Here is a 14,983-nt window from a genome sequence, read left to right on the forward strand (position 1 = left end):
ATGAAGCTAACTCCAAGGGCCTCTCACTCACTCACAGCTGGCAGGTTGGTGGTCTTTCCGTCTTCTACCGACTCCTCTCTGGCCTTGCCCCCCCAGCTCTCTCTGGGCTCTGTCCCGCAAATATTCCTACAGGTCGCACAAGATCTGCCTGCAACCCTCTTATGGTTAAACTGCCAAAATCAAGACTCTCTGCTCACCTTCACTCCTTCATTCCTCTTTTCTCCCGCCTCTGGAACAAACTCCCTCACTCTCTTCAATCCCACTCCACCCTCCAAGTCTTTAAAACAGCTGTTCACCACCATCTCTTATCTTCCCCCATCCAAAACCTTGATCTTTTCTACCCCCACTAATTTCACCCCAATTCCACTTTTTTGAAATACCAACTTCTGTCCAGGAAGTTCTTGGTGTCCTTGTGTTTTATACTTCTCCCCCCCCCCCCCCCCTTCCCATGCCTCCTCCCCCCGGGCCCTCTCCCTTCCACACATCTCCCTGCTCTCGGATGTTGTGTTTGTGTGCTTCCCCTTCTCTCCCCATCTTGTCTTCCGCTCCCTCTTTTTGGGTATTTTGTTTGTCTGGTTGATTTGTTTGTGAAGTAAATGTTAGCTCTTTCACGAGCCTCGATTCAGTATACAAAAAAAAAAAAAAAAAACTCTCCCAGTTAAATTTGTTTGCTAATTTGCATACTCTCCTCTGCACGTATTCTGTACATGAACATACATACCGAAGGAGGAACCTGCCAGACAAGTACAGAAAAGCAGAGAGAGATGGGAAGGGGAGGCAAACAAGACAAGCCATAGTCAGAAAAACAGTGGGATGATGTACGAGTAAATAAAAATTACTTCATGCCATTCTTTACATACAAGTCATGTCATTAATTAGATTTACAATTGCATTTGCTTGCCATCCTGCTGATACATATATACATACATACAAAGTATAAGGTGCTTTGTATTTTATTTTCAGTATGAATGTTTTCTTTGTTGCAAGCCACAGCATAGTATGTGCGGCAGCTGTCAAAACTTGCCACACCTCATAGATGGCGTAACCAACGGTCAGGAGGTCCTTGCCCTGTCGCCTGACCTTGCGTCGACCCTTCTGCATTAGCCCCACCACAAATGTGCAACCCTCTTGGTCCTCATCTTGATCTTCCAGTCGCAGCCGGTATTGAGGATTGGTCCAAAATGTTCCTGCCAGGGTAATTAATTGTATGATCAGCAAATGATGAACAGAGGCAAAGTCACAGCTCAGAAAACCGCTGTTCACAAGTTTTGGTAGAAATGGTGAAATTGGTGAAATTTTAAAGAGAATATCGGCATATTTACAAAAACGAGTACAACTTGGGATCTTAAAATGACAGTAAATTGGTCACAGAGGTTCAGAGTATGTTATGTAATATTTATTGAGTGTGGATACTTGGTTAGTTAGTTATTTCTCACCATGCTACTTTTGGCCCATAAGGTACTCATGGCTTTTTTTTTTTTTTTTTTGTATACAAGATCGAGGCTCGTGTAAGAGCTAACATCAATCACTGCAGGAATTGTAAAAAATAAAATGTATTTGTTTATACAAAACATCACAAAGCTGTACACTTCTTACAGCCATGACAGTGTATCCACCATTTTGATGAATTGGAAAGCCAACTTAACACCTTGGTGAAAATGGTGGCCTGCATGTGTTCTGTGCATACGTGTATTGTTTCGGCAGCCGCCTGCACTGCATCCTGATATCCAACTGCCTCCATGTGTTACCGAACTCCACTGTTGAGTTGCCGAGTCAGCGAGTGCATCCGCCGTCAGGTTACACACCTCAAGGCGTGAGAACTTCCGCATAAAATCATCAAATGCCATCCTGTCAAGTACAATAAAGCAAGGATTACCTCATGGTACCTTCCTTTTTTCTTAATGATGAAGTGATGACGACATAATGCAGCAAGTGAAATGTGTTTTGCAAGCATGGAGGAGTGTTTTGTTCAAACACAATTAAATGTATCAGAACAATAAATTCTTAATTCAGAAAAATGCAGATCAATCACACACCAGAAGGTGAATCATTCATGAGATGGTAAAAAGCCGAATTGAAGCTGTTTATAAAATGGTGCAAGCATGATCAGCTGATTAGCATGGGCAACAATCAATGGAGATTGTTGGTAACGACAAATGATTGATCGCTGTTGGGGAGTCTCAAGCATAATAAAGTGAAGAGCAAGCAGAATGCATACTTACCAGAACTCGCCGTCTTCATTATTGATGAGAAGACGCTCACGGTCATCATCAGAAACATAGTCCCACTGAGGAGACCTGGAGGATGAAAAGGAGATGCTCTCATATATATATATATATATTGTTGCGGATCTCCCGAAGCCCGTCCACGTTACAAAGGGGGGATTAAACCCCTTTTTCCCCCTTGGGTCTTCGTGTCCACGAGGCCGAATCGCCACATCTGCAGCAAGCGTGAAAAAGGGTATCGGGTCGACGCCGCTCGTACCTTTGACCCACGCTGCCACGAAAACGGGGACCGGACCTCACACAAGCCACGCTAATCGATTACGCTGAGCGGTGTGCGTATCACGTGACTCGTGCCATTACTTTTATGGAACCCGATTCGAGCGGTTTTATTCGTACTATGCGAGGCCAATTAATGGAAGGGGCGGGAACGGTCAAATAAGAGGAATAACACAATTTATTATTATGTACAGTGATTCGAAGAGACACAGAGCAGGCACTTAAACAATGTTAATTATCCCCAGACACAGGGCCCACTCACACACACGGGGAGAAGAAGAAAGGAAGTTCACGCGCCAAACGCGCTTTGCCGTCGGTCACTCCGGGGCAGCGTGCCCGGCGTGGCCCTCTGGTGGTCACAGCACGTATGCAGGAGAAAGCAGGCAGGAGGAGATCGTGCGTCTGTGGCCCGGAACGGGTCGTCTTCTCGAACGCGCGATTAATACAACGCAAAGCGCAGGGCACGGGGCACGAGGCAAGTTCGTGTACAACGATGATTAACAGGCAATGCAATTCACTCGTTCTGCTTCTTGACTCGACTCCTTGCGCTCTCCTCGCGTTCTCGTGCATTCTGACGTGGGGGGCTCGGGGCAGGGTTTTATAGCTCCGCCCCGGCCTTACCCGAATGTTCCATGCTCCGCCTCCCGTTGCCGTGGTTAGCCACTCCTCTCGAGCTCTGATTGGCGGCTCGCGCTTACCGGCCACTCCCTCCTGCAGCTCCTCCCTTCAGCCTTGCCAGACTTGTTCAGGCCGAGCACGTGGCATTTCAGGGCCAAAAGACCGCCCTACTCACGGGCCTGCTCAACGCAAAACTAACACAGGAAAGGACTACACTTACATTCACTAAGAAATAACTGAACTATTGCGAGGCTTCATGTTGTGGTGCATCTACCCCCCCCCCCCCCCACTCCCCTACCATTCGTTGCTCGAGGGTCAACACTTTGCCTGGGTTGGACTTGTCTTGGTGTCCTAACTTAATAGTACAGGGTCCGCGCTATGCTCGTCATCTTTCCCAGAGTCCGTGGTGTGACATGGGGGCTCGAAGACATGCTGAGTGGGGCCAGCGCTGGGGCGACGAGGAGCAGGAACAAAAAAGACATTGTAACACAGCTATTGGGCAGGGTCAGCTCAGCCAAGCGGGCACAAGGTGTGACGGGGCATGAACAGTCCCCATTTTCGTCTTTCTCTCACCTCTAACTCTCATTTCCTTGTCTCAGATGATTGATGGATGCCCTATGTAAAGTGTAAGTTGACTGCTTAAGAAATTTGACGGTGGTTATGCTACTGTGAAGCATGATGGTGGCAGCATCATGCTATGGGGATGTTTTTCATCAGCAGGGACTGGGAGACTTCTAAGGATAGAGGGAACAATGAATGGAGCCAAATGCAGGCAAATCCTTGAGGAGAACCTGCTTCAGAGTGCAAAAGACATTAGACTGCGGCAAAGATTTACATTCCAACAGGACAATGACCCCTAACATACAGCCAATGCAACAATGGAATGGCTTCAGAACAAGAAAGTGAAAGTCCTTGAGTGGCCCTGCCAAAGCCCAGACTTGAATCCCATTGAGAATCTGTGGAAAGACTCGAAGGTTGCTGTTCACCGACGCTCCCCATCCAATTTGGCAGAGCTTGAGCAAATCTGCAAGGAAGAATGGGAGAAACTCCCCAAATCCAGATGTGCAAAGCTGATACAGACATACCCAAGAAGACTTCAAGCTGTTATCACGGACAAAGGCGCTTCTACAAAGTATTGACTCAGGGGGTTGAATACTTATCTAAATTAGATATTTCTGTATTTCATTTTTTATATATTTGCAAGGGATTAAAAAAAACGTGTTTTGACTTTGTCGTTATGGGGTATTTTGTGCAGATTGTTGACAAAAATGAAAATTGAATCCACTTTAAATTCAGGCTGTAACACAACAAAATGTGAAAAGTCAAGGGGTGTGAATATTTTGAATGCACTGTATGTATAAATAAATAAACATATATACCGGTATATATATTTAGTCCTCCTGTGGACAAGCAAAGCTTCCAATGTCCAGTTATACTATACACTGTACTGAGGTACACATTTCATGATATACCACATGCAACAATGGAGCATGTTTTGCAATTGTTTGTCACATGTTTCCCTGTAGTGTACTTTGCAATATATTCTACTTTGTGCCATGTAGCCAAGCTATATGCATTACAAACTTGTCACTCCAGGCTCCTGTCCACTCCACCTGACCCCAGGGGTTGCGGATTCGTACCAAACGTACCAGCTGCCCATCGTATTCCACCTGCATGTGGTTGTAAAGAGTAAGACAGATTGACACGTGGCACACTTATTGGGTAAGGTGGAGTAAATATATATATATATATACATACTTGTATATTTACAATGATGTGAAGTATGTAGATCATGACAAAATAAGGTTGACGTATAATAGAAGCAAATCCAGAATTTTAAAAAAGAACTGCAGGAGTCTGTTATGGAATGTATAGTTGGGATTCATAGGCACATAGCTAAAATTGCATGTCTCACATCATAATCCATTGGGGAAAGGCATGTTAAAAGATATCCTGCTATATACTACGTATCGTTTTTGTCCCTATCTCCCAATGGTGAAGGATCACTTAAAAAATTATACTAGCTGGATCTGAATGCAGATCTCTACCAAAATCTAATAATTTCGTCGTTGTCACATACGCTACCTCTCTGACAAATTTCGTCTGAATCCGTCCACAACTTTTTGAGATATCCTGTTCACAAACAAACAGACAGACCGACAAGAGTGAAATAAACTAGAGCCATTTGACTGCGTCGCCAATATGCCTCTGCGTAGTCCCTGCCCTTGACAACGGGTAGATGCAATTGCTCACTGTCCTAAAAATAAACAAGTTTGATTTAAATCCCTACAGCTGTTCTCAAGTATCACATTTTTACCAGATATCACAGGTTTCACATCGATCGGTGAAGCGGTTTCGGAGAAGGTTAAAAAAAAATGGCATTAAAGCTGATATGGCTGCCAAACCAAGTGACATATGACATCAAAAATGTACACTCTGCATATGCATGGGTAGGGGATGACATTTGTGAAGTTTTGTGTTGATCGGATAGGTTCGTTTTTCTATCCAAGATGGCTGCCAAACCACGTGACCTACGACTTCATAATTTTCAAATTATATGCAGCAATGGTGTCAGGTGACATTTGTAAAGGTTTGCATCGATAAGGTAAGCGGTTTCTGAGATATAGTTATTTAATATTTTCCTTCAATCCAATATGGCTGCCACAACATGGAACCGATGACATTTTCGTGATCAACTTTTACTCGCCATGCCTAGTCGATGACACAGGTAAAGTTTCGAGTCTATCACTTTGGTGGTTTGGGAGGTGTTCTTTTTTAAGGTTTTAGGTTAAATCCAATATGGCTGCCAAACCATGTGACCTATGATTAGGGTGCGGAGGCACAAAAAAGTTTTTTTTTTAAAAGTGAAGGTATGGGAAATTAAACGAAGGTAATAATAATGTACTGCATTTTTCCCCTAATGAAGGAAAGAAGAAGAAGGTTCACTGTAACTCTTTCTTCCTTCAACTTCTTGGATCTGCTGATCTGAAAATGCGTATAAAGGGGTTTTATAAAAGGATCTGCGATATATTCATTTATGAGCATGCAGTAACTTACTGCTGGTTGGTTGCCTCATTTCTGGGTGCACAGCTATGTCAGCAATACAGTGCCACTGTAGATTATTGCAATTTCGATAGGATACCAGCACACAATGGCCTACACTTTTGGAAAAAAAAAAAACATTTAAGGATCTTTATCATGCCCATGTGAATGCGAACATATGGAGCAGCTGGCTTAAAGTCTAATCTGAAGGATGGTGTTGTGGCGGACACGAAAGCCCACTGGCGTGGTGACATCATTCCGCGCACCGAGTGGGCGGCGGCCACGCCCAAGAGAGAGGCGTGGCCTCAAGATATACACGGGGCGCGCAGCCCGGAGCAGCTCAGTGCTGCAGTTTGAGTACTTTCAATAAAGACTCTTTTATGAACCGCGTTGTCCGCTTGCTCCTTGCATAAGCATTAGCGCGCGCAGCATCGCGCTTCATATGGTGACCTCGACGTTGGATCTGCCGTAGCGATCCTTCCGAACACGACGCCATTGCAATGGCAAACAACAATGCAATGTCGATTAAACTTCCCGAATTTTGGGAGGCCCAGGCCGAAGTCTGGTTCGTCCAAGCCGAAGCCCAATTTCAGCTTCGGCGCCTCACCGGCGACGACACGCGCTACTGCCACGTCGTTGCCTCCCTCGGGCCCGGCACGGCCGCTCGAGTTGTGTCCGTCCTTCGCCACCCACCGGACGGCCACAAGTACGAGGCACTCAAGCGGCTACTCCTAGCCACGTTCGGCCTCACGGACGACGCACGGGCCGACCGCCTCCTGGATCTCCCCGAGCTCGGCGACACGCGCCCGTCGGTCCGAATGGACCATATGCTGTCACTGTTGGGCGACGAAGCCCCGGGTTCTCTATTCCGGGCGCTTTTCCGTCGCCAACTTCCAGCACAGGTTCGCCTCGCGTTGGCCGGGACCGTGCTAACGGAACCCCGAGCATTGGCAGCCGAGGCGGACAGGTACTTCGCGGCTTCGGATACGCGGGCTAGAGTCGGTGCGGCCGTCACGGACCTCGAGGCTGATGCTGCTGATGATGCTGATCCACAGCATCAGCTTACACAGCATACGCAGCATGCTGATACGCACCTCGTGACCGCCGCCACGCCCCGCCCACGGCCGCGGCGAAAACCGCCACCGCGGGGAAAACCGCCAACTCCACCGGCCTGGCGGGGCCAGCCGCACTCCTCCAGCTCCACCACCTGGTGCTGGTTCCACGCCAAGTTCGGCCACGAGGCTCGGCAGTGTCATCCGCCATGCTCCTTCAACAGGTCGGGAAACGCCCGGGCCGGCGCTCAATAGTGGCGATGAGCGCCGGCCGTTCGAGCAGCCTGCTGTTCATAAGGGACACCTTATCTGGGCGCCGTTACCTGTGCGACACGGGAGCGCAGGTGAGTGTCGTTCCTGCCGGTACGTCAGACAAGCACACCGCGGGCGGGGGCCACGCGCTGCTTGCCGCGAACGGGACGCCCATCCGTACGTACGGAAAATGCTGCCTCTCTCTGCGGTTCGGAGGGCAGGTTTTCCGATGGACGTTTGTCACCGCCGACGTGCCCATGGCACTGCTTGGCGCGGACTTCCTGTGCGCTAATGGGCTCCTGGTCGACGTAAAGCGCAGACGTCTTGTCCAGGCCGAGACGTTCAGCTTGCTCGCTTGTGCGCTGCCCAGCTCGTCGAGCAGCTCAACGAGCAGCTCGCCGAGCGGCTTGCCAAGCGGCTTGCCGAACGGTTCGGTTCCAGCCACGTTGATCTGTACGCTTCCGGCAGCGGACGAATTCACCCGCCTCCTCGCCGGCTTCCCGGCCCTCACGCGGCCCACCTTCTCGGCGGGGGCCGTCAAGCACGGGGTGGCCCATCACATCCCCACCGTCGGGCCACCGGTCTACGCCCGGGCACGCCGCATCGAGCCGACGAAGCTGGCGGTGGCAAAAGCGGCGTTCGCTACCCTGGAGCGACTCGGCATCGTTCGGCGCTCGGAGAGTGCTTGGGCGTCGCCGCTGCACATCGTGCCGAAGCCCGGCAGGGGGTGGTGACTCTGCGGGGACTATCGCCGTCTCAATGACGCCACCACTCCCGACCGCTACCCCGTCCCCCACATTCAGGACTTTTCCGCCCGTTTGGCGGGCATGTCCTGCTTCTCGAAGGTGGACCTCATACGCGGCTACCATCAGGTCCCCGTCAGGCCGGAGGACGTCCCGAAGACGGCGGTCATCACGCCATTCGGACTCTTCGAGTTCCTGCGGATGCCCTTCGGTCTGAAGAATGCGGCTCAGGCGTTCCAGCGACTGATGGACAGCGTCCTGCGCGACTTGGATTTTGTCTACGTCTACCTGGACGATATCCTCGTCGCCAGCGCGTCCCGCGAAGAGCACCTACGCCACCTCCGCACGCTCTTCGAACGCCTGGGCCAGCATGGCCTGATTGTGAACCCCGCAAAGTGCCGGTTCGGCGTCGCCGTAATCGATTTTCTGGGGCACCGTGTCACCAGGCACGGAGCCGTCCCCCTGCCAGCCAAGGTGGTGGCGGTTAAGGGGTTTTCGCGCCCCCGCACGATCAGAGGGCTGCAGGAGTTCCTGGGCATGGTGAACTTTTACCATCGGTTCCTGCCCCGTATCGCCCAGCTCCTGCGCCCCCTGCACGAAGCTCTCCGGGTAAGCTGGGCAAAGGCGACGTTACCTGGACCGAGCAGATGGACACGGCGTTCACGGGCGCGAAGCTCGCCTTGCCTAATGCCACCATGCTCGCGCACCCGGCGCCCGATGCACCGATCGCCCTCACCACCGACGCCTCGGACTACGCGGTGGGCGCGGTGCACGAGCAATGGGTGCATGGAGCTTGGCAACCGCTGGCGTTCTTTAGCCGGCAGCTTCGCCCGCCCGAACGCCGTTACAGTACCTTCGACCGCGAGTTGCTCGGGCTTCACTTGGCGGACAGGCACTTCCGCCATCTGCTCGAGGGCCGTGCGTTCACGGCCTTCGTCGACCACAAGCCGCTGATCTTCGCGATGGGCAAGGTCACCGAGCCGTGGTCGGCCCGGCAGCAGCGTCACCTCTCGGCCGTGTCCGAGTACACGACGGACATCCGGCACGTCGCGGGGAAGGACAACCCGGTGGCGGATTGCCTTTCCCGGGCCGTCGCCCACGCAGTCCACGTCGGCATCGACTATGCCCGGATGGCAGTGGACCAGGCCGCTGACACCGAAGTCCAGGCCTTGCGGACCGCCGTCACGGGCCTCCGCGTCACCGAGGTGCCGTTCGACGGCGCGGGCGCGGCCCTCTTGTGCGACGTCTCCCTCGGGCGGCCTCGCCCCATCGTGCCCGCGGGCTGGCAGCGCCAGGTGTTTGACGCCATCCACGGCCTGTCCCACCCGGGCGCGAGGGCCTCCCAAAGGTTGATCGCCGACAAGTTCGTCTGGCATGGCCTCCGGAAGGCTGTCCGCGGCTGGGCCAGGATGTGCCTCGCGTGCCAGCGCGCCAAGGTACACCGGCACACCCAGGCCCCGTTGGCCCCGTTCACGGTGCCGGAACGCTGGTTTGACCATGTCCACGTGGACCTGGTGGGACCTCTGCCTCCCTCGCGGGGTTTCACCCACGTCCTCACCATGGTGGACCGCACCACCCGGTGGCCGGAGGCCGTGCCCTTGGCGTCGACGACGGCGGCGGACGTCGCGCAGGCTTTCATCGCCACCTGGGTCGCCCGTTTCGGCGCCCCCTCAGACATCTCATCCGACCGCGGCCCCCAGTTCACCTCGGAGCCCTGGGGTGCGGTCGCGCAGGGGCTCGGGGTCCGGCTGCACCGAACCACGGCCTACCACCCCCAGGCTAACGGCCTGTGTGAGCGATTTCACCGCTCATTGAAGGCCGCGCTCCGGGCCACCCTCCGCGACGGCGGCTGGGTCGACAGGCTCCCCTGTGTCCTGCTGGGCCTCCGGACGGCGCCCAAGGAGGACCTGCGCGCATCCGCGGCGGAGTTGGTCTTCGGGCAACCGCTGCGGGTGCCGGGCGAGTTCCTCCCCGACTCCACGGCACCATGGTCCGCGGCACAGCAGCGCTCCGCTCTGCAAGAGACCGCCCAGAGGTTCGCCCCGGTGCCAACGGCATGCCACGGGCACCCACCGACGCACGTCGCCCCGGAGCTTCGCACGGCAGAGTACGTCTTCGTCCGCCTCGATGCCCACCGTACACCACTGCGGCCCCCGTACGACGGGCCTTTCCGCGTGCTGGAGACCGGGGCGAAGCACTTCACCCTGGACATCGGCGGTACTCCTGACCGCGTTTCTGTAGACCGCCTCAAGCCGGCCCACCTCGACGTGGACCATCCACCGCCAGTGGCCCGACCCCCGCGTCGGGGCCGCCCCCCTGCGGGCGGACCCCCGGCACCGCCCAGCCCCGCCGCCCCCCGGTCCTGCACCCATCCCAGGGGCAGCCAGAGGCATCCCACCTGGCATCCCTGCACCCCAGACGCCGCCGATCGCCAGGGGGCGCTTCGGCCGGATCATCCGTTTGCCCCGCAAACTGGCCTTCCAGGTGCGCGGGAATTCTGGGGGGGCACGTGTGGCGGACACGAAAGCCCACTGGCGTGGTGACATCATTCCGCGCACCGAGTGGGCGGCGGCCACGCCCAAGAGAGAGGCGTGGCCTCAAGATATACACGGGGCGTGCAGCCCGGAGCAGCTCAGTGCTGCAGTTTGAGTACTTTCAATAAAGACTCTTTTATGAACCGCGTTGTCCGCTTGCTCCTTGCGTAAGCATTAGCGCGCGCAGCATCGCGCTTCAGTGTACTAATTTATGTGAAGCATGACTGCAACATACCAGAATGACTATATTTTGGCCAAGAATCAAACTGGGTATATTTTGGTCAGGAACTAGTATATAACCTGACTAGACAGTGACAGTATAGTCAGGTTCACTATGTTAACAAATATAATTTCGTTAAAATTTTTGGGAGATTAGCAAACCTGTACATTTCTGGAATCATCAGAGCATGGAGAATCCGAAAATCAATGTTGGCATTTGCACAGACACCTGCATGGTCGCCATTTTGGATTTTCAAAATGGCCGCCATAAAATACATATTTTGCGCTATCTCGGCTTCTAGTCAACCTAGAAACTTAATTAAATATGCTAATCCTATGTTTTCTGGGTCAAGGAATCCAATAAAGGCCTCAAAATAGTGCTCAGGATTATAGAAAAGTGACAAACAAAGGTAATTGAAAACCATTGTCTTTATATTTGTGATATAACTGTATTACATAATACATGATATTGCAAGTCCTTTGAAGTTATCGGTATGGGTTTATAAAGCAAGAAAGCAGCCTTGTTAGTATCAGATTGAACTACAAGTCCTATACACAGGATCTACAAGGTCTATACCGTTCAGGAATATGCTTTTACGGATCTTCATTACTGTCCTGAGTGTCATCTGGAAAGTCCTAAAAGTGAAGCAAGTGTTAGGATTAGAAGTCTAATGACCCCACCAATGGTTTTCTTGACCCAGAAAACATATGATTAGCATATTTATATGAGATTCTAGGTTGACTAGAAGCCGAGATAGCGCAAATTATGTATTTTATGGTGGCCATTTTGAAAATCCAAAATGGCGGCCATGCAGGTGTCTACGCAAATGCCAAGATTAATTTTTTGGATTCCTCATGCTCTGAATATTCCAAAAATGTATAGTTTTGCTAATCTCCAAAATTTCTGAACGAAAAAACAGAGTGAACCTGACTAGTACTAGACAGGGCTACAACTGTGAACATGTGATTGAGCAGCAGGACATTGATAAATAGAATGGCAAGCAGAAGAAAATTGAGTCGTTTAAGAGAATGATATCACCTCCTCCAATCCTGTGACGGAATAGGCATGACCTTTCACCAGCTTTCGTGAAGTCACTGCCTCCATGTCACCTGAACTGGTGATCTGATGGAACAAATCTCACACTGTAGCTCTTTAAAATATATCATCAACATCATCAAACAGTAGCTGCAGTGTAAATATTCACCAATTTATCGACTTAATAGTGGTAAATATTTACATATGAATTTTTTCCCTTTTATTTGCTACCCTACAAAATTCAAGCACAAGAAATGAAATTTCAACCAATAACTGCCATCTTACGTTAATGGAACAACCCATGAGGGACGACCGAGCCAGGCCTTGTATCAGCAATCGCCACAGGTTCTTAGGTGCTTTGTCCAGATCATAACACTCGGTAACACCACCCGTGAAGTCCTCAAAGCCTTCACTGGTACTTCCACCCGAAAGTGCTTCATATGACCCGTTCAGTCTGTAACAGAAAGTTCCTTTTGGAATTCAACTAATCAGGTTTTGTGGAAGCAATACCAATTCGATCAGTTGTAACAGGAAGAGAGTGGACCATACTTGTGAGCATAACAGTGAGAAGTGAAGAAAAAGAAAGAGTAGGAAATAATTCCATAATTTTGCTTTACATTTTGAAACAGCTTTTAATTGAACATTCATATGAAATTACCTCCAAAATAGTCCGAGCTGTTGTCATCATGTTGTCAACAGGAAAATAAAATAAAAAATCCAATAATATTCAACTTTTCAATCAATCAATTGTTACAAAGAAAAAGGGAAATTCACGAATTGATGAAAATACATTTGCTAGTGTATATATATATATATATATATATATATATATATATATATATATATATATATATATATATATATATATATATATATATATATATATATATAGTGCGCTCTCTAAGTATTGCAACAGTGAAGTCAAATTTGTTATCATTGTTACTCCTGTGAATCGACGCTCGCACCTCACCACACGTCGTTTCAGAGGGATAGGCATATTTGACCATGTCTGCTTTCCCAGGGAGTGAGGGATGGTGGGAATGGTGGGTGTAGTGGGGCAGCTTAGCAAAACCATTGTGCAAATTGTGATAAAAGCACCAAAATTTGTACACATGTAGACTGACATATTACAAACAGATATAGATATTGGGCCATCTCAAATTTGGGCCTGGGCACCAATGGTTGCCAATTTCCAAAATGGCGCTTATGCTAATTAATCGGAACTAAATTCGGAAATTCTGTGTGTGCAGACCTGCCAATATCAGAGGAACTAGCTGACAACAATTGAGTATATTTGGCATTCTAAGCTTTTGCATTATTGTGCAAAGTGATTGTCAAGTAATTAGGGGCACTTACATGATTGTTATAATAGTTATTGGATAAAATAACAACAAACAATCTGTAGAAGATGTCTCATTATTATGCATATATTTTATGATTTCTGAGGTTACAAGCAATATTGTTGTATAGTTCAACATTGTCATTGTTATAAATGAAATATCAGTCATTAGAATTACAATTTATTCAAAATTGTTAAAATTGAAAGGATCATACATAAACATAAACATAGCCATGACATACTAGTAACTAAAGCAATTGCATGTTGAGGAACAAACTGATGGATATTTGTAACATTTATCAGATGAAACGTTTCTGTCAAAGTCTGTTTCTTCTACAGATATACCGCCAAAGTTGCTGTCGCAATTCCCAGGAACTCAATTTTGTGAGCACTCCCCTTCACACAAACACAGAGCAGTGCATTCAAGTGCAGCCTTTTTGCATTTGCATCGGCTCACACAACCTTTCTTGCACTTGCATGAGATTAGCTCATAACAGGTGTTGGCCGCCTCAGGTAGTTTTGTCCAATATGGCTCGTACATCCCACCCTCAGTCTTGACCCAGCCCCAGCTGGTCGGTGGAGGTAGGTCTGGTGCTGATACCAGTGTCTGGCCCCATACATGACCTCCCTGGTAGGCAGCTCTCTTGACATGCTCCTCCAGCGCTGCCTTGGTTGGTGGAATCAGATGAACTTTGTTCTTCTTTGCAAAGAGTTTCTTTCTTGCCTTGTCAATGTCCATGCATGTACTGGTTCTGTCGTAGAGCAGGATAACAAACCTTTCGATGGTGCACATGACATCTTCTGGTATATCACTTGGCGCAGAAGATAGCTTTAGTAGTGCAGCTGTGAGTTCTGGTAACACGCTCCAGATTGCCCAGGCACTTTTCTTACCATGCCCTGCGAAACTCGACACTGTATCGCATCCAGTCAGGGCATGGAACATTGGCAATGCCTGTGATTTCTCTGGTCCTAGTACAGCTGCTATTTCGTGGGCTGCCAGGTACCGAAAAGACTTGGCAGTTCCGAATGCTAACCACAGTTCATCTTCTGATGCAAACCCCTGGGCTACTGAGACGGCCAACACCACAACGTCAGTGTCTACTGTCCGAATCACTATTTTATGGTGGCCGTGCCTGACTGCATGGGCTGCATGCAACATCATGCGACTATCTGCTTCTTCGTGGTTGCATGGGGTGAGTGATGCTACATCTGATAGCACTGGCTTGCTGAGAATGGCTTCCCCATTAGTAATGACCAGTTGTTTGTTGTCTTTATCAAACCACTTATACAGAACTTCAGAGAGAAAATTGAACAGATCTACCTTGTTGCTATCTACTCTGAGAAAGTTCTGCCAGTTTCTCGGTATGGTTGTTCCAGCCATCACACGTCTTCGCACTCCTGTCCCACGCTTTGCTCTTGCACTTGCTTTCAGAGAATTTGCATGGTAGCTGTCCCACACCAAGTCCAGGCGAGATGCAGTTTGAAGCTTTGTAGACATATATGGAATGAATATCTGTTGAGCATATTCATCGAAGTTCTTGGCTGCAGCTGGCTTCAGCATCTGAACGATGACAGTTCCATCAAGAACTACGCTCGTGGCAGCAGGACGGTCAGACTGGACATCAGAGATGGCTTCCAAGCATGTGA

The 14,983-nt window shown here is 49.8% G+C and overlaps 1 protein-coding gene across 2 annotated transcripts in view; it reads right to left on the minus strand.

Moving 5' to 3' along the window:
- CAPN11 (calpain 11) overlaps positions 1-14,983 on the minus strand; it is a 101,509-nt gene that overhangs the window by 31,612 nt on the left and 54,914 nt on the right. Inside the window, exons 5-11 of one of the 2 annotated variants that reach the window (XM_068129461.2) lie at positions 12,283-12,451; positions 12,001-12,084; positions 4,704-4,789; positions 2,223-2,297; positions 1,688-1,848; positions 1,030-1,187; positions 722-733 (exon numbers count right to left, since the gene is read on the minus strand). In XM_068129461.2, the coding sequence (XP_067985562.2) occupies positions 722-733; positions 1,030-1,187; positions 1,688-1,848; positions 2,223-2,297; positions 4,704-4,789; positions 12,001-12,084; positions 12,283-12,451 (745 nt within the window). The remainder of the gene's footprint in view (positions 1-721; positions 734-1,029; positions 1,188-1,687; positions 1,849-2,222; positions 2,298-4,703; positions 4,790-12,000; positions 12,085-12,282; positions 12,452-14,983) is intronic. The other variant, XM_068129462.2, reaches the window with a different exon arrangement.

Source organism: Myxine glutinosa, chromosome 9, assembly GCF_964187855.1.
Source record: "Myxine glutinosa chromosome 9, kmMyxGlut1.1, whole genome shotgun sequence".
NCBI classification, from domain to species: Eukaryota; Metazoa; Chordata; class Myxini; order Myxiniformes; family Myxinidae; genus Myxine; species Myxine glutinosa.